Source organism: Panthera pardus, unplaced genomic scaffold, assembly GCF_024362965.1.
Source record: "Panthera pardus isolate Hobbes unplaced genomic scaffold, ASM2436296v1 HiC_scaffold_2, whole genome shotgun sequence".
Classification (NCBI taxonomy): domain Eukaryota; kingdom Metazoa; phylum Chordata; class Mammalia; order Carnivora; family Felidae; genus Panthera; species Panthera pardus.
Genome location: NW_026526765.1, coordinates 46220149 through 46244982, shown reverse-complemented (window position 1 = coordinate 46244982; position 24834 = coordinate 46220149). Strand labels below are relative to the sequence as shown.

Here is a 24834-nt window from a genome sequence, read left to right as displayed (position 1 = left end):
TCATGGAACTAAAGAATATTCAGAACTCAAATGAAAGGCTCAGCTTAGATCATAGCCTGGAACATGTACCTTTGTTAGGGGGCCTGGGGGCTACTCTTTTTCTCCCTCCTCTATCCATCCACTCATTTAGTGACTAAATAAACACCCAACGACACTTGACTTTTGCCATGGGGACTAGTCATTAGTTTGGTTCCAGCTTAGTAGAGGCTCTTTGTTTAAATAAAAAAATTGTGTGTGGGAATGCAAGCTGGTGCAGCCACTCTGGAAAACAGTATGGAGGTTCCTCAAAAAACTAAAAATGGAACTACCCTACGACCCAGCAATTGCACTATTAGCCATCTATCCACGGGATACAGGTGTGTTGTTTCGAAGGGACACATGCACCCCCATGTTTATAGCAGCACTACCAACAATAGCCAAAGTATGGAACCAGCCCAAATGTCCATCGATGGATGAATGGATAAAGAAGATGTGGGATATATATATATATACAATGGAGTATTACTTGGCAATCAAAAAATCTTGTCATTTGCAACTACATGGATAGAACTGGAGGGTATCATGCTAAGTGAAATTAGTCAGAGAAAGACAAATATCATATGACTTCACTCATATGAGGACTTTAAGAGACAAAACAGATGAACATAAGGGAAGGGAAACAAAAATAATATAAAAACAGGGAGGGAGACAAAACAGAAGAGACTCATAAATATGAAGAACAAACTGAGGGTTACAGAGGGGTGGTAGGAGGGGGGATGGGCTAAATGGGTTAAGGGGCACTAAGGAATCCACTCCTGCAATCATTGTTGCACTCTATGCTAACTAATTTGTATGTAAGTTTAAAAAAATAAAAAATAAAACAAATTAATAAAAAATATATATGGGTAAAAAATAAAAAAGGGTGTGACATGCTGGAATGAATCTCTCCAGTATCCAGCAAGAAACTTGGTTCCACAGACCTACCCAACAGCCACCTTCCTGTTGGGAGTTCATGCAAAGAGCCCCTTCTCTCCTCTTCTTATCAGGCCTCAGATCACAGCAGCAAGAGGAGGCCTGGGGATGGTGGGGAGGAAAGAGAAGGCCACCCCGTCCCCAGTGACACCCCTGTCTTAGCAGCCCTCTTTAAGACCTGTCTGCATGTTGTGTCTTGAGGGTTCAACACTGGGTGATGGGGTGTGCCCAGTTCTTTGGTGCGTGATAAACACGAAGCATCCCTTTGCCAAGTTCCTTCAGAGAGCAGCCAGAGAATGTGGTCTTTGGGAAGGGAAACTAGGGCACTGCTCCCAGTGCAAGGAGGCTGGGCTGGGCTATGACCACACAATAACAACTCTGCCTCCCCCCAGTTCATTGTGCCTGATGGTTTACAGAGCACTGTTTCTTCTCTCTCCTCTAATCTATATGCTAGATATATAGCATATCTGGGGGTACCAACCCCAGGAAGGGTGACGAACCACAGTGCTGATCCCATTTTCCACATAAGGAAAACAGGGCCCAGACTGGTAAGTGACTTGGATCCAGGACTCATATCTAGATAGCATTTATTTATTTACTTAATTTTTTAAATGTTTATTTATTTTTGAGAGAGAGAGAGAGAGAGAGAGAGAGAGAGAGAGAGAGAGAGACAAAGCACAAGCAGGGGAGGGGCAGAGAGAGAGGGAGACACAGAATCCGAAGCAGGCTCTAGGCTCTGAGCTGTCAGCACAGAGACCAACGTGGGCTCGAACTCACAAACTGTGAGATCGAGACCTGAGCCAATGTAGACGCTTAACTGACTGAGCCACCCAGACGCCCCTAGATAGTATGTATATAAAATAATGCTTCTTTTAGCTGTTGTGACAGGTGTCACGTGATTTCTCATTGTGGTTTTAATTTGTGTTTCCCTGATGATTACTGAATGGCTAAAAGAAAACATAAGAAATAAGGGCTGGTGAGGATGTGGAGAAAAAGGAACACTTGTGCACTGCTGGTAGGAATGCGAACTGATGCAGCCACTTGGAAAATAGTATGGAGGTTCCTCAAAAAATTAAAAATAGAAATACCATATGATCCAGTAATTCCACTACTATTTCCCCAAAGAAAACAAAATCTAATTCAAAGAGATACATGCACCCCTATGTTTACTGCAGCATTATTTACAATAGCCAAACATGGAAGCAGTCCAAGTGCCCATGGATAGACAATGGAATATTACTCAGCCATAACAAAGAATTAAATCTTGCCATTTGCAATGACAGGGATGGAGCTAGAGGGTAAGATGCTAAGTGAAAGCACTCAAGAAAGACAGATACCATACGACGTCACTCAGTGTGGAATTTAAGAAGCAAAACAAATGAACAAAGATAAAAAGAAACAAACAAAAGAATAGATTCTTTAACTACAGAGAACAGATCGGTGGTTACCAGGGAGGAGGTGGGTGGGGGATGGGTGAAATAGGTAAAGGGGATTAAGAGTACACTTATGAGCACTGGGTTATGTAGAGAATTGTTAAAATCATTATATTGTACACCTGAAACTAATGTAACGTTGTATGTTAATTATACTTGAATAAAAACATACCACAATGTTTTTCTTGATGACAAAAGTGATAAGGATAAAAGTCTAAAAAACACAGAAAGGCTAACAACCAACTGGTAACCACAGGAACACCCTAACACCTGGGGCTGACCTCTGCTAAACATTTAGGGAATGTCTTCCTTTGCGCTCTTCTCTGAACGTGTATTTGTTCCTATGACACGGCACATGGCAAACCCATTTGATAGCGTCCAAGTCTCTGTGGGCTCCCAGTGCAGCGTGGCCTCTGAGGTTCTTGGAAGAGCCCCTCTAGGGGCAGAAAAGAGCAGAGTAGTGCCCTTGTAGGGGGTCAAAGCAGTGACATCGTGGAACTTCCAGCACATCAATCTTGATGCCCCTTGCCTCAATATTTCTGGCCCCCAATGGCACCATAAAAGGGGCACTGTGGAGTTTCAGACCTTTAACCAAATCGAGTGAAAAACAGTCCATCCCTTGCACAGGCACGTCCATCACCACTTGGTTCACAATCCGATGAGGTCCCAACCCAACAGGGCAAAGTTTAGTTACACGTGCACAGCAGAAGGACAAAGGGGCATGGCCTGGGGTGCTCCCTGACCCACTCTGAAACGTGAAAAGAAGAGAAACAAAGTGACAGTCCATCTAGAGGGAAAGATTAAATAAACGGTGAATACTTCAAACTATGGAATACTGATAAGCAGTTAAAAATAAAGTGGAAGATGATAATGATGATAACAGAAAATATCTATTAAGGATTTCCATTATGCCAGGCAATGTTCTAAGCACTTTATATGCAGAAAGTAATTTTATTTAATTGTCACAATGCTCTTTCAAGGTAGAGACTATCATTACTCCCTTATAAAGAGGAGGAAACCAGACACAGAGAAACCAAGTAACTTGCCTAAGGTCAAACAGCCAGTAAGGGCTACAGCCTGATTTAAACCCATCTGCCCTTTACACATATTAGTAGTTTTACACAGATAATGTAGCAATGATATTAATTATACAAGCCAAAAGAAGAATGAAGACATAAAAGACAAAAATTGAGGGAGTAGGAGTGTGATGCCCTGGCTTCTAATGTCTGCTCTGCATGCAACAATCCAAGCCCCCTCTTCTTGCTGGACCTCAGGTCCCCCTCATGCCAATAGGAAACTGCATAGATGCAGTGGGCAAGACCTAGGTGCCTGCTCTGTATTCTTTCTCCTTCTTTGGTAGTAGCATCCTGATTTTCCTTGAGGAATCTTCCACCTCTCAACTCTACAGGGTTCAGGGGGAGGTCCTTGCCTTGCCTTGAGGCTGGGCGAGGGAGTCTGGCTTAGCCAATCAGAACACTGCATCTTCCCAACCACAGTGACAGTTCAGGAACAGGGCACCTATAAATCAGAGTAGATCTTTGCTGAGATAACCAGGAGAGAGAGAGAGGCTCTTTTTTGCTGAAACTGAACACGGGAGGATATAAATCTGGTCTGCCTGGGGCCACCATGTGTGTTCCCTGTCTTAAACTGAATTCAACAGAATGGAAAACAGCCAAGAGTTGGAGAGAGGTTCCTACTGGCATCATTTAGGGATTCGGATCCAGCTAGAGATGAAGCCAAGCTCTGCTCCTGGTCTTTCTAGTTATGTGAGTCAATACATTTTCTTAAGTCTGAGTTGGGTCTCTGTCACTCGTCACTAAAAGAATCCTTGCTGTTTTAACTCTAGGCCCTTTTGGTCAAATGAATCTGTTTTGAACTTAACGATGGTTTGTGACGGACAGAGGCATAAATGGTTCCCCAGGAGTTACCTCTGATCTGTAGGGGGCAGCTTCTGTCTCCCGCTGCAGAATTCATCACTGCTCATCACTGACTGGGAGAAAGGGCCTGGGTTGAGGGCTGTGGAGAGGGTGGGAGGCATTGGGACCACCGGGAGATAGCTGAGCCCATCTGTGACTGGGCAACCCCCAATTTAATACTCCCTAAAGGATTCTGAACTCTTGGGGCACAAAGACAAATCTAATATACTGGCTCTTAAGATGCACCTTCAGGGTTTAATGCTGGAGCACTAGAATATAAAAGAAAATAAGTCAAAATCAAAGAGAAGCATTTCAAAAATCTTCTCTCCAAGTCAACTTTGAATAGACCAATCCAATCATTTTGAAGGGAATTATGAAAGACATTTAATTCCCTCACACAGGACACCATCCACAGACCAAACTGAAATACAAGTCAGTTGAATAAACCTGATGTTGTACATGCCTAAGGGAGAAAAAGTGGTCTAGATCTGGGTTCAAGTCCTGACTCTGCCACTATACAGCTGGCAGAGGGTAGTTTTCTATCCTCACTCAGCCTCAGTTTCTTATCTATCACATGGGGATGGTAATACCATGAGACTGTTATAACTAGGCGAGACTGCACATTAAAAACAGCCACATGGAGGAAGTAGTTACCTCTGTCCTTGGAGGTGGGTAAATGTGGAAGAGAAGTCACAGCAAAGAGAATGCTCCTGATTTCAATTCTCTTGGAATCAGGGATGGATATTCCAGAGAAAGACATAGGGCTTTAGTAAGGCTTAATTAAATTAGAGTTTTGCTCTTGTAGACATGAGTCCTATTCTTGGTACCCCACACTGTAGCCAACTCATGGCTCAAAACATTCTCATTTGCTCACTCCCTCAACCATGCATGCATTCAAGAAATGTTTACTGAGCCCCTGCTATGTGACAGACACTCTGCTAAGCCCTGGGGATTACCCTAGTGAGGAACAAGTGATTATCCCTAAGGGGATAGTGTTGAATGGGAGGCAAATAAATAAGCAGTAATAAATTATGATAATTTTTCCTACCTCCCTGCATGTGGCTGTGAAGTGAGAGCAGAACGAAAACAGCCAAGAAAGACAAAGCATGAGGGCATTAGGAGTGGTGTACCCTCACGTCCAGCTCTGCGCCTTGCCAACAGAGAGCAGGTGATTAATGGTTGCTGGGTTGAACTGGAGTTGGAAGGGCCTACTCCAACCCTTCTGTTTTCCAAGTAAGGAGGTGAGGCTTACAGAGGTTGCATGGAGATCCCAGACCACAAGGCCAGTGGATGTTGGAATGGGATCTGGCGCTGGCTCTTTAGTTAAAATACAAAAAAGAAAGCCTTTGGAAACTCTGGATGTAAAGAATAAATCTGAATCATACACAGTTTCAAGGATCTGATGTCTGCCGTCATGTTCCAAGTGCTGCCTGTGGGCTTGGCGGGTCTGTGGGCGGCTGGACCACACAGCCTAGAGATGTGGGTCTCTGAGGGTTATGATGAACTTCAGCATATAAACTACCACTGGTAGGAATGTGGATGCTTTCAATAAGCTTGCTGATATCTGTTCAACGTTTGTTCACATTTATCAGAAGTAGTTTGTATGGATGTGGAGCCAAAAAGACAAACTATTAGTTGCATAACCTTGGGCAAGTTACCAGACCTCTGTAAGCCTCAGTTTCCTCCTTTTTAAAAACGGACTTACTGGTATGAGCTGAGAAGTGAACAGGATAGGAACATCTTGGTGCTCTGTAAACACAAGGGTGCATCAAGTACCATCTTGGTCTGAAAAGAAACATCTGTGCTGATGGTCAGTCATGGTGCCTGCCTTGGCCATGCCTGAGGAAGGCTAAGAAAGGAGTCCTGAGTGGGTCCCATGACCACACCTTCCCTGGACATCATGGTGCCTGGGGCAGGAGCAGAGCCCTGGCCCAAGGGCAGTCAACCCATCAACTTGCCAGTGGTCAACAGCCTAGCAAGAAATGTGCCTAAATGGGGGGCACCAGGCCAAATTCTCTTTCTCTTTCTTGGAGATACACCTTGATGTATGGAAAGGGAGTCTAAGAGTTAATGAAGAAAGCTGACACAGAACTATACAGAGAAGAGCTAAAGCCTTGTAATGATGGGATCCAGAAATGTCTATGGATGAGGGTGTCATAAGACAATCTAGTGTTTGGATGTGGAAAGATCTTCCCATTTCAGACACTGGGAGCCCTGGCTATGCCATGGTTCCACCTCCCCCTCCTGGAGAGCCTTGCTGGCTTTTCCCACATTCCAACTGGCTACATTCCCCTTTTCCTTTAATGCCTCTGCCTCCTTGCAGGGGACTGGCCCATTGGTTAAAGTAACTTTGCGGCCAAGGAGTCCATCCTATTCCTAAGTCCATTCTCGGGAAAGAAAAACAAAAACAAGCATCCAAAAGTTGTACTTGAGCTGAGTGAAGTGTTCTTATTTCCTCTTTATTATTTTGAAAAGAATGGGTTCTTAAGGAATTAAGATTTCTAAACTCTAGAAATAACACTAATATGGAAATCTGGACTTCCAGGTCACGGACAGGTGAGGCTGTTGGGGCACACCGTATTGTTTCATGTGATCAGCGATGCTCTATCGACACCATGCCGACTGAGCCACCATGGCATCATAAGCAGTCACCTGAAGCTCATGGTGTTCCACCACCACTGTGCTCTCTACACTATAGCAAATTGTTCTTCAGTAAATAGAAGGGTGAGTGGTGGTGGTGGTGGTGGTGGTGTGTGTGTGTGCGCGTGTGTGTGTGTGTGTTTTAAGGGAATGATCATTTGAAAAAGTCCTTGTGGAGTGACTCTGTTGTTTGAAAGCTCCCAGTGTTTGTACTCTTAGATAAACAACCTTCTTTCTAGAAATGGGTGCACCGTTTTAGCACTTTCTCATGGGAACTGAATCAACACGCCCTCCTCCGCCAAACATGATAATTTCAAGCTTTCCACTGACCAGATGGGCCTTGGGGAGTTGGGTTTGTGTGTCTTGGGGGTGGCAGAAGCCAGGATCTCTTTGGGTTGAGGAAGAAGGCCCACTACTGTTTCCAGGCCACATGCGTAGCTTCCACGTGGAAAGCCAATGAGAATCACTGAATTAGGAAGGCTGGAAGGGCCCGAAGGTCACCTTGTTTGCATTCCTTATTTTACAGATGAGGAAATGGAGGCCCAGAATGGGGAGATACCTTCCTGGAGGCACAGAGTGAGATGACATACCCATATCTCAAAGAGCGGGCCTTGAGAAAGAGTACTGCCCCAAGTGGCAACTGCAGGTGTGGGGAGGGAAGTGGGGTGGGCTAGAGATCTGGATCCAAGTCCCACATTTAGCACTGGGTCACCTTGGGGAAGTCACAGCCTCCCTAAGTCTCAGTTTCCACTTGGGTGAAATGGGGATATGATTCCGTCCTCCTGAGGCTGTCACAAGGAAGGAAAGAGATACCTTAGGTGAATACAGCATCTGGCTCATAAATGTGAGTTTCCATCATCAAGAGGCCACAGTGTAGGTCATTTTCCAGCAAATGGTTTCAGTATTCTGCTGTCCTTCCCTCTCTGTTTTGCATAAAGGATAGTCCCTTATAATAAAACATCCTCAGCAAGACTATGTCCAATGGGCTCTGGAGCTACCAAGAAGTTAAGAAGAAGTTATAAATAGCTCCAGGCTCTGGAACAAAAGGAAGAAACTGGGTTTTAGTGGGCAGAGTGTGAAAAGCTCCTGCCCCCCTATCCTCCCTCCAGATGCAGATCTGGGGCCTCTATGACACATCCCTTCAGCAAACCTTCTCTCCTCAGCTGGGGCTTGGCTCCCAGCCCTTCTGTACACCTCTCTGGGGGATGGGTCAGGTGCTGGCTTTCTCTTCAACAGCCTGGCTGGAATCAGAGGAGCCAGAAGATTAGTGTGACAACATGTGCCAAGGCTGACATCTTGACGAAGGTCCCTTTCCATTCAGGGAAGACTTTGCTAAACCCAGAAGCACCTACCGGCTCTTCCGTCTTCTCAGTGGACAGCGCAGAGGATCACAAAGGCTTGTTATGATTAATTATGCGCCATCCGTTCGTCACCACTGTTCCACCCCCTAACCCACACCAGACTTCAGATACAAGCAGTACTTAAGGGATCTTGGTTTGTGCTCTCTTTTCCTTCCCTTCTGAACTCACATTTTGGAAAGCCCTTCGTTCAGACCGTATCTAGTTTTAACACAGTTGTAAAAACAATGCAAAAAATTTTTTTAAAGCACACAGCGAAATCCAACAGTTTCCTCACATGGCTGTCCCACATGATAAAAGGTGGTCCTCCCACAGATGTAACACGCAAGGTATTCCATGTGCTCAAGCTTTAAACACAGGCTGACAGCAGGAAGGAGGAACTCTGGCTAATCAACATGGCATGTCAAGGTGCCCGGAACGATCGGCATGAAATAACCACCAGAAGGACCACACTTCAGATCTCAGTTAAATGCCAATTGCCAGGCAAACATCGTTAAGAGGAAATGGGCTTTAATTATCAAGATTCTTGATTCATGAAAGAGGAAAAAAGAAAAAACAAAATTGTAAAGACATGTGTTCAAGGAGGTTGCTGCCACTCTGTGTCCAGGAACAGAGAACTGAAAACCATTGGTATGCCCATCGACAGAACAAGGGCTGAGTAGGTTAAGTTCTTATGGAATATTACACAGCTGTTAGAAATGTCTTGGAAATCTTAAATATGGAGAACAAACAGAAGGTTACCGAGGGGATTGTAGGAGGGGGGATGGGCTAAATGGGTAAGGGGCATTAAGGAATCTACTCCCCAAATCATTGTCGCACTATATACTAACTAGATTGGATGTAAATTTAAAAAATAAAATTAAAAAAAAAGAAATGTCTTGGAAACATGACTGCAATATAATAAGTAAAAAATGCTGCTACTTGTAGAGGGGTGCCTGGGTGGCTCAATGGGTTAAGCATCTGACTCTTGACTACAGCTCGGGTCATGATCTCATGGTTTGTGAGTTCGAGCCCCACATCTGGCTCTGGGCTGACAGTGCAGAGCCTGCTTGGGATGCTCTCTCCCTCTCTCTCTGTCCCTTTCCCGCTCATTCTCTCTCTACCTCACTCTCTCTCTCTAAAAATAAATAAATAAACTTATTTTAAAAAGCTACTTGTAGAATAAAATATGTATAGTACCACCAGATTTTTGTAAAAACAAAACCAAACCAAAAACAAACCCCTTCATATGTCTATATATGTTCCATAAACAAAGAAAAAAAAAACTACAAGAGGGCTAAACTGTTAGCTTTCACTACCTGGGCAGATTTAGGATTGGAGGTGGGTGATTGGGGGGGGGGGACAATTGATTTATTCCCCCCCACTCCCGAGGTTTACAGTCAGGGGTGAACGATGTCCTTATCTATGCAACACGGCTCCCCAGCGACCTGCTCCACTTGTCTCACCGCCACGCTGCCTGGGATGCCACCTTAATGAAGGCAGAGAACAGATAATCACCCTTATCTTACAGTCATCTTTCTCCTTTTCCTTAAACCCTTTCAAGGCCAACACCACTTCGAAATCAAACTCATCTCTGTAACCACTTTTATTGAGTGTTATTTGTCTGCTCCGGACAAACATGTATTACCTTCAGCACGGTGAGTGAAATGCAACCTGAGTAGTCTTCTGCTTGTGTCTATTTATATTTATCTAGCCAATCCTGCTCGCTATGCCTGGCCCAAGAACCTTGACGCACAAAGGATTCGAATTTAAAAACTGTCTCCCTCCTTCTCTGTGAGGAATAGGTCTCAGTCTGCTGTGTGTGAAGCAGCAGAAAGAGCATGTGCTTGGATCCAGGTTTGAGTCTTCTCTGCTTTCTACTGGCTGAGCTCAGCTGAGGTTTAGTTTGTGCGTCTGGAAAATGGAGCTAGTGATCCCCATTAGATACAAACAATTTCAGAGAGGCTGGAGTTACAAAGAGTTGTAACAGTGTTTTTGTAAACGAGAAGACAATGTTGAAACCTAAAGGAAAAAAAATATGATCACACAAAACCTCAAAGTGGGAAGAAGTAAATCGAGGCAGGCTGGTAAAGTGCTCAGCCCCATGCTTGGCACACAAGCACTTGATAAATGGGAGACACTGTTATTACTCATGGAGAACACAGCATCCATTTCTAGAAGACTTAGAAAATGCATTTGTCTGCAGAAATGATAAAAGAACACAAACCACACATCAGCTCATGGGGATGTCAAGTGGTTTTTGCCTAGCATAAATTGTAGGGGATATATATGCCCGTTTTGACACACAGCCATTTTTGCTTACAAGCCATTTATCTCCGTAATTTCAACCCAAGGGCTGAATTCACTGAAATCCGCTTTTAAAATTACAGAAAAGAAGTCAATTGGAGAGATTTTGTTGGCTGCCATTTTATTGTAAGGCTCATGAGGACCTTTAAATTCCGATATTAGGTCCGATGGGTCAATCACTGTTGTCTGTTCAGAAGAGAGTCGTTTAATTTCAGAGGAGAACTGATTTGAGCCTCCTGAAAAATCAGTGATGCTCCCAAGGAAATCTGGACTTTTTCCTTTCCCAGCTCACAAATCAGTCAGGCGACAGCCCTTCTCTCCGCCCTCCTGCCCCTACCTACACAACCGCCCTGCTAACAGCTGCCAAACTAGGGAGGCTTCACCCCTCCCGGCCTGAGCATCTCGGGGGTGCTCATCTTATACTGAAGTACTCCATTATAGAAGTGCCAAGCAAGCTCACTCCAGCACACGAATCATGATAAAAAGGGTAAAAACTGCTAATACTTACTAAATATGTCTTCCAAGCCTGTCACTGTTCTACAGAGGGTCTGACAAACCTCTCCGCACCGTGGCGGGTGGGAGAGGGGTGGGTGCGGACTCCAGCCAGTCATTCCCATTGCCGACGGTGGGTGGGGGTGGGCACGGCTCCTGCCGTGACCCGAACGTGCGCACAAACTCCGTCATCCCACACACCACACCGCAGACCACAGCCGATCTTGGATCATTTTTAGATTTACTATCCATTACGCCTCAAACACTTCTTGCTATTCAAGGAAAGCAAGTTAATTAAAACCACAATAGAAACACAGCAACTCAAAAAGGATCCTGTCACCATTCCCATTTTTCACAACATAAATGGCACCGTTTATTAAACTGCCTACTTGACCTCGTCACTTGGATGTTCAAGAATGTCTTAAACTTGGCTGAAATAGAAATCTTGATTTTCCCCAAATCTGCTCTTCTCCAAGCCTTTGTTCCTGCAAATGGCAACTCCATCTTCTTCACAGTTGCTCTGGCCAAAAACCTCTCATTGTCTCAGTCTCTTCTCTCTCTCGCTCTTTTTTTTTTTTTTTTTTCCATATCCATATTGTCTATAAGTAAATCCCATCATCTCCACCTTCAAAATATTTCTAGAACGTGGCCACTGCTTCTCTGCTCCTTCTCTGCCACGGTGGTCTGAGTCATTGTCCCTCTTCTCTGCCCGCCTGGCTGTAATAAACTCCTAACTGGCTTCCCTGCTCCACTCTTGGCCGCCTACAGTCTATTCTTAACATAGCAACTGAAGTGATCCTTTGAAAATGAAAATCAGACTATGTCGCTCAGTGCTCAAAACTCTCCAGAGTTTCCCGTTTTACTCCCTTTGGTCAAAGCCAAAGTCCCACCGTGGCCCTGACATCTCTCCAGGCTTGCTTCTCATCACTTTCCTCCTGGCTCACTGGGCTCCATAAGGCAAGCATGATGGCCCTGGGGCCTTTGCACGTATTGTTTCTTCTGCCTGCAGGCCTCTTCCCCCAGTTAACTGCCCTGCTAGATAGACCTCACACTTCTTCATATCTCTGTTCATATGTCATCTCATTAGAGAGGCCTCCCACCAGCAGGGAAATAAAAATCCATTCCATTCCTATTACTTTCTCCACCCCTCACTCTGTTTATGTTTCTTATATCATTTATCACCATCTGAAAAAATAATGCATTTATTTATGACCTCCTCCACCCAGTAGAATGTAAACACCAGGAAAAAAGGAAATTTTGGCTATTTTGTTCATTGCTGTTTCCCCAGGGACTAGCCTATACAATAAGCACACATGGTAGGCACATGATAAATATTTGCTGAATGAATGAATGAATGAATGAATGACTCACAGAGACAGTTAACAGTGACTAACAGGCTTGAGATTTCCTTAAGGCAGGGACTGACACTTGATTGTTTTCGTATAAATGAGTAGGGGCTAGCTGTATTTTAGGTGGGCTACAGACTCGGAGTGGAGGAGTGGGAAAGAAGCCCAGTGACTTTAGATTAGGTTCCTGATTTAATTAGCTCTGGGTACATCCATGACATGGTCATGCAGGGGGCAGGTTACATCCCTGGCCTTTCTTGCTCAGGTTTACATCACCATTTGAGAAGATTCTCGGAGTACCAATAAAGATCAGGCTTTCCTGGTTCTCAAACCCTCAGCATCAGCAAGGCCACACTATCAAGGGGGGGAGGTGGTTGTCCTTGAATAGGACCTCAGCATTGCCAGCTCTCCTGGGCCCATGGGGCCATTTCCCCCTCAGGGCTTTTCCTCTTCCTGATTCCCTACCTCTTTTTCTGGGCGTTTTGGATACTGCAGTGGTTAGCAAACCACGACAACAAATCCATTTCCAACTAAACTCTAGTTAGAACTCAGGGTGTACCTGTGTGACTTTTGCCCCAGATCCCTTTCCCTCCCCCATTTTGATTCTTCTATTTGCTGATCTGAAAAAAAGGTGAGTAATGACAATAACAATAACAGCACCTGTCCAATCTGTTCATGAGGGACGCTGGTCGATAATGTAATTTTCTCGCAATATCTTCGCCTTGTTTTAGTATCAGGGTAATGCTGAGTTCACAATGAGTTGGAAAGTACTCCACTCTCTTTAATTTTTTGGAAGAGTTGGTGTAGAAGAGTTGTTTGTATTATTTCTTAAATTCTACTTTGTGGAATTCACCAATGAACCCATCTGGGCTTAAAGTTTTCTTTGTAGGGAGGTTCTTAACTATAATATCAATTTCTTTAATATATATAGGACTATTTTGGTTAATTATTTCCTTTTTGAGTGAACTTCCAAGGAATTTATCATTTCAACTAAGTTGCTGAATTTACAGGCATAAAGTTGTTCAGGATATTCCTTTACTATTCTCCTAATCATTATAGAATCTATAGTTACATCACCTCATTCCTGATATTGGTAATTTGCGTCTTCTCTTTCTCATCAGGCTGGTTAGAAGTTAATCCATTTAATTGACCATCTCAAAGTGTCAGCTTTTGGTTTCATTGATTTTTTTCCTATTGTTTTTCTCTTTTCTACTTCATTGATCTCTGCTTTGATCTTTTTAAAATTTCCTTTCTTCTGTTTATTTTGGATTAACTTGTTCTTATTTTTTTGGTTTCTTAAAGTAGAAGCTGGTGTTGTCAATTTGACACCATTTTTCTTTTCTAATATAAGCATTTAATGCTACAAATTTCCCTGTAAGTACTGCTTTAGTGACATCCCACAAATTCTGATATGTTGTTTTCATTACCATTCAGTTCAAAACATTTTTTTAAAATGTTTATTTATTTTTGAGAAAGAGACAGAGCATGAGTGGAGGAGGGGCAGAGAAAGAGGGAGACAGAATACAAAGCAGGCTCCAGGCTCTGAGCTATCAGCATAGAGCCCGACGCGGGGCTCCAACTCACGAACCGTGAGATCACGACCTGAATTCGAAGTCGGATGCCCAACGGACTGAGCCACCTAGGCGCCCCAGTTCAAAACGTTTTCTAATTTTCCTTTTGATTTCTTCTTTGACCCATCTGTTATTCATAAGTGAGTTATAGTTTCCAAACATTTGGAAATGTTAAGAGACTGTTCTGTTATTGGTTTCTAAATTTAATTCCACTGTGGTCAGAAAACATACTTTGTATTACTTGAATCCTTTTAAATTTATGGAGACTTGTTTTCCAACCCAGAATATGATCAATCTTGGTAAATGCTCTGCATGTACTTGAAAAGCATGTACACTCTGCTGTTATCGGGTAGAATGTTCTATAAATGTTAACTGGGTCATGGGGTTGATGACGCTGTTAAAGTCTACTATATCCTTGCTGGTTCTACTTGTTCTACCAATTTTTGAGAGAAAAGTGTTAAATCTCATAGTTGTGGCTATGTCTATCTCTCTTTGCAGTTCCATGAGTTTTTGCTTCATGTATTTTGAAGCTCTCTTACGAGGTACATAAATATTTAGGGTTGCTATATTCTCTCTCACTCCTTTTTTTTAAATGTTTATTTATTTTTGAGAGAGAGAGAGTGAGAGAGAGAGAGTGTGAGCATGCATGAGAGCAAGTGGGGGAGGGGCAGAGAAAAGGGAGACAGAATCTGAAGCAGGCTCCAGGCTCTGAGCTGTCAGCACAGAGCTGATGTGGGGCTCGAGCCCAGGAACTGAGAGATCATGACCTGAGCCAAAGTCAGACACTTCACCGACTGAGACACCCCAATGCCCGGTTGGTATGTTCTCTTAATGAAGGATCCCTTTATTAAATTATTAAACTACCTTCTTTATCCCTGATATTCTTTGTTTTGAATTCTACTTAAACTGACATTAAATCAGCCACCAAAGCTTCCTTTTGATTAGTGTTAGCATGGTAGATTTCCCCTATCTTTTTACTGTCATTTGTACCTTTACATTTACAGTGTGTTTCTTGCAAGCAGCATGGAGTAGAATCTTGTTGTTTTTTTATCTAATTGGGTAAAAGGCAGAGAGTTCTGCCTTATAACTGAAACAATTAGTGCATTTACATTTAATATGATTATTGATATGGTTAGGTTAAAGCCCATCATCTTGGTATTTGCTTTCTATTTGTCCTTTCTGACCTCAGTTCCCTTCTCTCTCTTCTTCTGCCTTCTTTTGGGTTAACTGAATATTTTCCATTATTCAATTTTACCTCCCTTGTTGGCTTATTTGCTGTAACTCGTTGCTTTGCTTTTTAGTGCTTGCTTCACGATTTATAGGATACATTTTAACAGTATACCTTCAAATGATACTATGTCACATCACAAGTAGCATGAAAATCTTATAGTAGTATATTAGCATCTCTCCTCTCTGACCTCTACGTTGGCATACATGTATAACTTTACATAGGTTTAAAACCCAACAATATGTTACTATTATTTTTGGTTACTCTGTCAGATATCTTGTAAAAAGATTTAAACAATAAGAAATAGTGTAAATCTACCCACATAGTTACTATTCCCAGTGATCTTCATTCTTTGTAAATGAAGATCCCTATTTCCACCTGTTACTGTATTTTTTTTCCCCTAAAGGACTTCTTTTAACATTCCTTATAGTACATAACTGCTGTGATAAATTCTTTCAGTGTCTGACAAGTCACTATTTTGCCTTTATTTTTGAAAGATACTTTCACTGGGTGTAGAATTCTAGGTTGGTAGAGTTTTTGCTTTTCATACCTTAAAGATGTTGTTACACCATGCTCTTGCCTCTATCGTTTCCACTGAGAATTCTGTCATTTTTGTCTTTGGTCCTTTCAGTTTTATTTCTCTGTCTAGTCTAAAACTTTGTCTTCATCACTGGTTTGTAGCAATTTGATGATGATATACAGTGGTGTCATTTTACTCCTGTTTCTTAAGATTGGGTTTCATTGTGCTTCTTAGATTTGTGGTTTTATAGCTGTCACTCAACTTGGAAAACTTTTGGCCATTATTTTTCTCTTCCCTTTCATAAGACTCCAATTACATGGACATTTGATTGCTTAACGTTGTCCCACAGTTCATCAATGCCCTTTTTATTTTGAAAAATTGTTCCTCTGTATTTTGAGTAGTTTATTTTCCTACTCTTCAGCTTCACCCCTCCCCCCCGCCCCCCCCCCCCCCCGCAATATCTAGTCTGCCATTCATCCCATACAGTATTTTTCATTGCAGACTTTGTTGGTTTCATTTCTAGAAGCTCAGTTTGGGTCTTTTTAAATTGTCCATGTGTCTATTTAATTTTTGAAACATATGGAATATAATAATAATAAATGTTTTAGTGTCCTCTGCTAATTCTAAAATCTGTGTTAATTCTGGGCTTTTTTTTTTTAAGTTTGTTTATTTTATTTTGAAAGAGACAGAGGCAGCGCACTTGGGAGAGGGGCAGAGAGAGAGAGAGAATCCCAAGCAGGCTCCACACCAACAGCACGGAGGCCGACATGGGGTTCAAACCCACAAACTGAGATCATGACCTGAGCCAAAACCAAGAGTTGGACGCTTAACTGACTGAGCCACCCAGATGCCCCTGGGTTGGTTTTGATTAGTATTAATATTCCTCATTAAGGGCCTGTGAACTCTGGCCTCTTTGGTCTCCTTGGACTTCTTCTCCTCAACTCAGGAAGTCCTCTGGGCTCCACTTGGGTTCCCCTCCCCATACCATGGCCTGGAAACTCTCTTGAGACAAAAGTTGGGGTACCTGTAGGGCTCACCTCATTTGTTTGCCACCTCTTAAGATTTACGGCCTGTCACTGACTGATGTCCAATGTCTTACAAACCATTGCTTCACACGGTTTGCCTTTAGTTGCTGTTATTTCAGGCAGGAGAGGGTCCTGTTACTCTGTCTTGGCCCCTAAATAGCATTTTTTGTGTGTCTGTGTGTACATTCATATTTGGGGCCCTATTATTATCATTACAACTAGTGCTATAAATGTGGCTGATTTAAACTTGTGTTGGCAACCGGTCTTTCTTTCCAGAGTATATATTTAATAAATGTGTGTCAAAATGTATACACTGTAATTGGCTCCCTTGTTGCTTTTGTAACCTGTTGGAGATGTAAAGGCGATCAATAGAACACGGGCCTATTATAATAATATAAACTTCTAAGTTCTTTTGAGGAAATTCAGCCCATACCATAAATCAACCAAGTTAATTTCACAAAAAGGAATCTGGTAGATTTGGGCCTTTTATTGCAACAAAGATTCCATTCAGGTTCATTCATTACTGAAAGCTAAACCAAGGGACTGGGTAAAGCAGGTCAGGAGTGTAGATGGTTTTCACTCCTACCATGAATGTTCTCTGACGGCTTTCAGATGGATGGTCTTCGCATGGGAGAAAATGACCATTTTTTCAGAGGAGAAGTTTGCACAGGAAGCTTTGGACCCCAGCCACTTCAGCAGTCGGGGCTGTTGCCATTAGCTCTGTGTCCTGGAGGGGCCTCCATGGACGGTCGCCATGCGGCCCAACCCGCCTCCTGGGGAGCAGGGGAAGCGGGCCAGCGCACCAGCCATCCTCTGTTCCTGCTCCCTCGGCAGGGGGTACAGAGGGCAGGCCCGGTGAGCCAGTTGGCCACCTCCCATTTACAAGCCCCAGCAAGTCAGGTCAGACTGCCCTCTTTCCCTTCTCTGGGTCTCCATGGTTCTTGGTGCAGCTTCTGGTGGAAGCAAATGCAGCTGGCACGAACAGTCCCTCAATCCTGTTCTTGATGTGATGTTGCCAAAATTCAGTTGGAAGAAGTAAAAGGCAAACATTACCTCAGCTCCTGATGGAGTTGTTTCAGCTCAAAGAAACCAGAGGGAGGGAGTGTCTCCACTGCTCTAATCTCACACATTTCTGAGGTCTGCAGGAAAGATCCACCCCCCGTCCTCTCCCCTCCCCAGCCCAGGAAGAAAAGGAATAGCTCTTCAAGACATCTGTCAACTCATTTCTGGAATGTCCGCTTCCACACCTAGTGATTCTGAAAAGCCAGGGGGTCAGGAGAGAGGGGCGGGGAGTGTCAGGAGCACTGGATTTAGTGACATCCTTCATGGTGACTTAGATGCTGGTGGGGTGGCTGGGAACAGAGGAGCCTGAGGCGTCCTTTGGCTCAATTCACACCCACCTAGAACAGTGCTTCCTCACCTCACTGATGCCCTGGACCCCTCTGCCAAGCTGGTGAAGCCTATGGTCACTTCTCAGAGCAGCTTGTATAATGCATAAAATAAAGCAGGTTATAAAGGAAATCAACTGGACTGGGATACAGTTATCAAAATAATTTAAAAATCTGAAATATAGTAATAAAAGTGTTTCCTTATTAACACATTAATCAACACGATCTAGTGGCTGTTCTAAAAACTACCTTCACTTCAAAGTAGTGATAAGCATTCATTACATTTCTAGATATCTATAAAGTGATGTAAAAGTAAATGATTTCTTTTGGGGACAAATTCACAGGTGCTTTATTGCCTACAGTCGTAACAGAAAGGAACACCATGTTTCAGTTAGAGGTTAGTGAAAAGAAAAACACAGTGTTTTCCACATCCAGATTTTTAGAGGCTCCTGAATTCTATCCACAGACTTGTCTGTGGGCCCCGGGACTCCGAAATTAAGAAGAGCTTTCTTTTTTCTGAACTGTTGGGAAAGAGTTGTGCACTGGAGACATGGGGACCAGACCCCAACCTGGGGGCCTCTATCCAGCTGAGAGACTCGAACTTTTAAGCCCAAGGCTGTGCACTTCTTGCCTACTTTTCTACTTACAATGTCTTCCCACAAAGGCCGGTGCTGGGTGGGGGTGTCCTTGGGAGTTCCAAAGCACCCGGAGTCTACCCTTATTGCTGATCTTCTCATCTGCGGTGTAATGACCTGCTTAGCCCATCTGTCCCCACCTCTTGCACGAGGCAACAATCATGGCTCATTTATTGTTGTGTTCCTGATGTCAAGCACAGGGCTTGGCACGTAGCCCATTCATATATATTTAGTGACTCAACAGATGAATGGACAGATGAAAGCTGTGTCCACACCTAGCTTCTCCCTCTCATTATAAAAATATTCCTTGATTGACACCAGTACTTCTCAGCCCTGGTTATGTAAGTGAGAATTGCTTCCCAAGGCTTCAGAAAATACTGAGACCCAAGATGGACCCCCCACCCCCACCCCCCAGAGATTCAGACTCCAGTGGTCTGGGGTGGGACCGTGGCCCTTGTACATCTTTAAAACCACCCCAGAAACAGCCAGAGTTGAGAGCCCACAGAGCCACAGAACAGCGGCTGAGGTGAGGGTATAATGTCCCCAGATGAACTTCTTTCGTAGAGCCAGCAAGATGAAATTAGTGTAGAATTCTGAACTCTGCAAGGGGCTAAACACATAAATTGAGTTTCTGACCCTCGGAGTTAGGTCACAGCTCTGTATCCAGCAACATCAGTGATATCTGAACTACATTCTCAGACTTCGATGAAAAATCTTGGGCTTGACAGTAAAGACCACGAAACAAATTGCAAATGCCACGGACAAGCGCTCCGAGCTCTGAGGCCCCACACTCCCTGCCCTCACAGCAAGAAGTCCCATGAATGGGGCCCATCCTGGATAAACAGCACCCCTTTTGGGTACAGATTCCTAGCTGTGTGGTTTCCTCATCTACAAAGCAGAGATGATAATAAGGCCAATCTCACAGCACTGCTGTGGGAACTGAAAGATAGGAATAGGGCAGAAAGCATTTCGTAAGTAGCCCAAACATGCCACCAAGATTAATTCTTTCTTACAGGCTTGCTTCAGTTTAGGTCACTTCACTTTACTGTGTTCTGTAGATACTGTGTTTTTTACAAATTGAAGGCCTGTGGCGACCCTGTGTTGAGCAAATCTGTTGGTGCCATTTTCCCAACAGTATTTGGTCACTTCATGTGTGGGCCACATACTGGTAATTCTCACAATATTTCAAACGTTTTCATTTTTGTTATTATATCTGAATTGCTGCAGTCTCATGATAAAACCAAAATGGATGAGGACTTGCTTCCTATGGATGAGCAAAGACAATGGTTTGTTGAGATGGAATCTACTCCTGGTGAAGATGTGTGAAGACTGTTGAAATGACAACAAAGGATTTGGAACATTACGTAAACGGGAGTCGATAAAGCAGTGAGGTGAGGTTTGTGAGGACTGATTCTGGTTTTAAAAGAAGTTCTCTTGTGGGTAAATGCTATCGAACAGCATCACATGCTACTGAGAAATCTTTCTTTCAAGGAAGAGTTCATCAATGCAAACTTTCTTGTTTTCTTTTAGGAAATTGCCACAGCCACCCCGGTCTTCGATAAGCACCACCCTGATCTGTCAGCAGCCATCCACATTGAGGCCAGACCCTCCACCACTGAAAGCCGAGACGATGGTTAGCATCTTTAGCAACATATATGTTTTAATGTTTACTTATTTTTGAGAGAGAGAGACAGAGTACCAGCGGGAGAGGGGCAAATACAGAAAGAGAGAGAGGGAGACACAGAATCGGAAGCAGGATCCAGGCTCCAAGCCGTCAGCACAGAGCCCAACATGGCGCTCGAACCCATGAACCCGCGAGATCATGACCTGAACCGAAGTCAGACACCTATCCAACTGAGCCACCCAGGCGCCCCACTTTTTAGCAATATTTTTAATTAAGGTGTGTACGTTGGTTTTTAGACACAATGCTATTGCACACTTAACAGAAAACAGTTTAGTGTAAACACAACTTTTGTATGCATGAGGAAACCAAAAAATTCATTTGACTCACTTTGTTGCGGTGGTCTGGAGCACAGCCGGCAGTATCTCTGAGGTGTGCCTGTACTGCTTTCTACCAACTGTGTTCTTACAGGTGCAAAGATCTTATGGATTACAGATGCTACGTCAGACTCCCTGCTTTCAAGTTCCAGCTCCACTAATCAGCTGTGCCATCGTATGCAAATTACCTAACCTTTTTGTGCCTCAATTCCTTACCTGTAAAATGATGATAATAAAGGTACATAGGTCGTTGGTTTTTGGAAGGTTTGGCCGAATGAGGTAAGCGCTTAACGTACCTAGAATATCTTCTAAAACTTAAGCTTTGCAACAGAACCTGGAGGGCTTGTTAAAACATGGATTGCTGGGTGCCTCCCAAGAGCTTTAGCTGCAGTAGATCTAGGCTGAAACTGTGAATCCGCGTGTCTCATAAGCTCCTAGGTGCCCATGACGTTGCTGGTCTGAGAACCACACTCTGAGAACCACTGGCTAAGAATGATGCCTGGCATGCAGTAAGCACCTAGTAAATGTCAGCTGCTATGATCTTTTCCTGGGCTCTACTTTCTTAATTCCTGGGCAGCACATTTGATGCTCTGGTGCCACTCAATACCGCCTTCCTGTAGAATTCCCATCTGAATTCCCATTCTAGACTCCCATTCTACCTTTGGTGGTAGTGTGGACCCAAGATAAGCTGCACCAGCATCACATGGGGGCTTGTTCATAATGCAAGTTCTTGGGTCCTGACCCACATCTATTGAATCAGGATTTATGGGGGTGAGGCTCAAAATCCTGGGCTCTAACATCCTTCCAGGTGATTGTACTGCACACCAACTCTAGGCACTACCGCTCTAGCAGAAAATCACCACGACCACAACAGCTCTACTGAAGGCACTTAGGGAGGCAGGACAGCCTCAGGTCCAGAGTCTAGTTTTTGGTTGAGCTGGAGACCTGGCTCAGCTTCTTGGCCGCCTGTGGCCTTACAGGACTTACGACATTTAAAGCAAACGAAGTGCCTGGACATGATACCTGTTCAATGGATGTTAGCTGCCATTATTATCTCTTTATCATCGTTAAAATGTGTCCTGTCTCAAAATGACTTGAGGTAGCTTATAAAAAAAAAAGACACAAATACCCACGTGCACACAGCAGCTAAAACAAAGTCCCCTGTTTAAGAAAAGGAAATAAAAATGTATCTCCTCACGGAGAGCACAAGGGTTGAAGCTGTCGTTGCAATGGTCTGAACTTGAGTTTTGAACTTCCCCGTGGGCCAAAGAGGGGAAATGCAGAGGATACATGGGTCCCACTGCCTGCAAAGGGGAAGGAGACTGGCTGTCTTTCATCCCTCTGCCACATGATCGCTAAATCTAGGAGACTTGGATCACACAAACCTCCGCACCAAGGCCCGGGCTACCAAGGAGGGAATTTCCTCCAGCAGCGCTTTATGTACCTGTTTCTTTAATTAATTCTCATCAAGAGCCACCAGCAAAATCCTTAGATCCCAGAAGATGAGAGATGTTACACTCACTTTGGGTGTCGAATATCAGGGAGAGAGCGATTCAGGGAGATTTTATCGCTGACGTAAATGTTAAATCCATTTTCTCGGTAGGCCTGATCCACTCGCTCAGCGTCGGTCATGGGGTAAGGTCTCCCTTGTTCTCCATTTCCTAGGAGAAAAGAGCAAAGTCAGTGTTGCTAACTGAATGGGGTGGGGGAAGAAGGATGAAAAATATAATTAAGCCACAGAGGTAAAACTTTAGCCTTGGATACAGAGCGGACCTCCAGATTTTGTGAGGTGGGGATATAAAGTGGGGGAGGGGAATGAGGGTTTATTCAGCCATGGCCATGCCATGTACTTGTCCTCATGTAATGCCCACAGCAAGCCATCAGGGTGGACTTGTGAACCTCATTCTACAGATGGATAAACTGAGACTCAAGAAGGTCATAAAAGCAGGTCTGTGGGCTCCAAAGCCCACGCTTCCCCAATCCGCCAGGGGCCCCAAATACTCCTAACCATGGATCCTACCACTGGGATGGGAGGCCAGGTCTACTTAAGAGCTGACCAACCACGGGCCAGTCACACCAACTCTCTGAATTTCAAATGTGAAGTTGCATCCATGACAGAATTTGTGAACGATAAATCACTTACACTCCTGTAAGGAATAGGGTTACTCTCTAGGCAAGGCAGACTTCATATGCAAATAAAAATGGCCACAAATGATAAAAGATGCTTTGATCTTTTAAGCCAGCAAACAATTAAGATCTGTCTAGCCTAGGCCAGGATTGCCTGAAAAATGTTGCTTTGGGCCATGGATTTGGGGGGATAATGTGCTAGCTGTCCTTTCTCTACACAATCCATTTGGGGAAAGAGACCCTGATGGTCCAGGAAATTATTCTCTGGGTTCTCAGGGTGCAGATGGTGAGTATGAATGTCCACACCAACCCCTGCAATAACAGCCCCAGAATCTGCAATTGGAGAGAAATGGTCATAAAAGCAGCTGATTAAAAATCACCTCATCTTCTGGAGCCTGTGGTCTGAGCAACACCCTATTTACTTTGCAAAGTAAACATTGACAACATCAGCTTGACAGGAAGGTGCAAGCTGAGAGGTGGGGCCAAGGCCTGCACCTACAGCCTTGTGGCTCCAGCCAGATGAGCGAGAGAGGACGCCGCCATCTTGTAACGCTCCATGAGAAGACGCTGCTGCCTAGTGCCCAGGCCAGATTCCGCAAGGGACACAAATGCAGCAAGCAGAGAAAGAAGAGCCAGAAGAAGCCAGGAGGGAAGTTTCAGGAGTGGCTACCGGGAAGCAATTCAGAGCTCAGGCCCTAGAATCTGGCAGAGTACAGCTTAAGGCCCAAACCTGCCACTCCCAGCAATGTCGCCCTGGGCATGCCATTAGCCTTTCGATGATCGGGGTTTGCTCTTTGTACTAACAGGGATAAGAAGGGCCAATGTAATGACTAAGGAGACAATGCCACGCCAGATGCCTGGCACAGAGTTCACACTCAACACAAGCTGGTTATTATTATTCTTAATACCGTTTCCACTGCTTACTCTTTCCTTGCTAGTTAGCCCAATGTTCTAATAATTCTGGTATATCTGTCTGGAGAATCAGCTCTTTTCAAATGTTTCCTCTCCCAGCTTAAGCGGAGCCCACCCCCACTTCATTTTAAATCACTGGCTTATAGAAAAATACATGTCATGTCTTTAGACTTCCCTGACCATCAGTTATTATATCAGCTCTATTTGGAGGCTTGCTATAGTCTGGGTTTTTTTTTTTCATAATGTAATCTAAAAAAAAAAAAAAAAAAAAATCAATAGTGGTGGTGCCTTTAACTGGGATGAAATGAATAAAATACCAATCCCTCTATTTGTACAGTGCTTTCCAGCCTTGTAAAGTTGCTTCAAATCTGTCCCTTTCCTTGTCACAACAACGCCCAGTCCGTGGTGTCGGGGCTACCCTCCTGACCCCTAAGTCCAGGCTCTCTAGAGACGACTCTCCACGTAATTTCTATATACTACCCCCCCCAACCCTTCCCAACTCCCTGGTGTAACAGGAACTGCTTTAATTAGCCAAAGAAAACTTGAGCCGAAGCCTGCTAACTCCATTCAGTCTTATGGCTACAGAGCTGGGTAGGGATCAACTCTGTCCTCCAGAGCTGGGTTCAAGTCCCAAGCCTGCCTCTTTCTCACTGCGTGACTGCAGGCAGATTACCCTGCGTCTCTGAGCTATGGGCCCCTTCTCGTCAAATGGGCCACAAAGGGTGACTTGGGGTTTCACTGAGAAAATGTACAAAGTGTGCAGCACGGGCCTCCATGCTCACTGTAGGTGTTTAATAAATGTTGGCTCTTATCACGACTGCTCTTCATTCTAGTGGCAAAATACCTCATGAGGAGGAGACATCTACTCCCCAATAAAGGTAGTAGGGACAACTCTTGAAGGCAGTGGACCTGATGGTGTGAGTGGAGAAAGGGGTCAGCTAACAGGTGAAGAGGGGGACCCCCAGGAAGCAGGGGGAGGGAGGATGGTAAATGGAGAGGGAGGCAACA

At 44.1% G+C, this 24834-nt stretch overlaps 1 protein-coding gene and 1 long non-coding RNA gene across 3 annotated transcripts in view; both read right to left on the bottom strand.

Annotated features, from left to right (window-relative positions):
• GALNT10 (polypeptide N-acetylgalactosaminyltransferase 10) overlaps positions 1 to 24834 on the bottom strand; it is a 222783-nt gene that overhangs the window by 106009 nt on the left and 91940 nt on the right. For both annotated transcript variants that reach the window (XM_053907053.1, XM_053907052.1), the window contains exon 3: positions 22310 to 22448. In XM_053907053.1, coding sequence (XP_053763028.1) covers positions 22310 to 22448 — 139 coding nt within the window. The remainder of the gene's footprint in view (positions 1 to 22309; positions 22449 to 24834) is intronic.
• LOC109275999 (uncharacterized) lies at positions 8792 to 12763 on the bottom strand. The gene is made up of 2 exons (XR_008423719.1): positions 9676 to 12763; positions 8792 to 9009 (listed from the first exon to the last, which is right to left on the bottom strand). It is a non-coding gene; the product is annotated as an uncharacterized LOC109275999 (long non-coding RNA).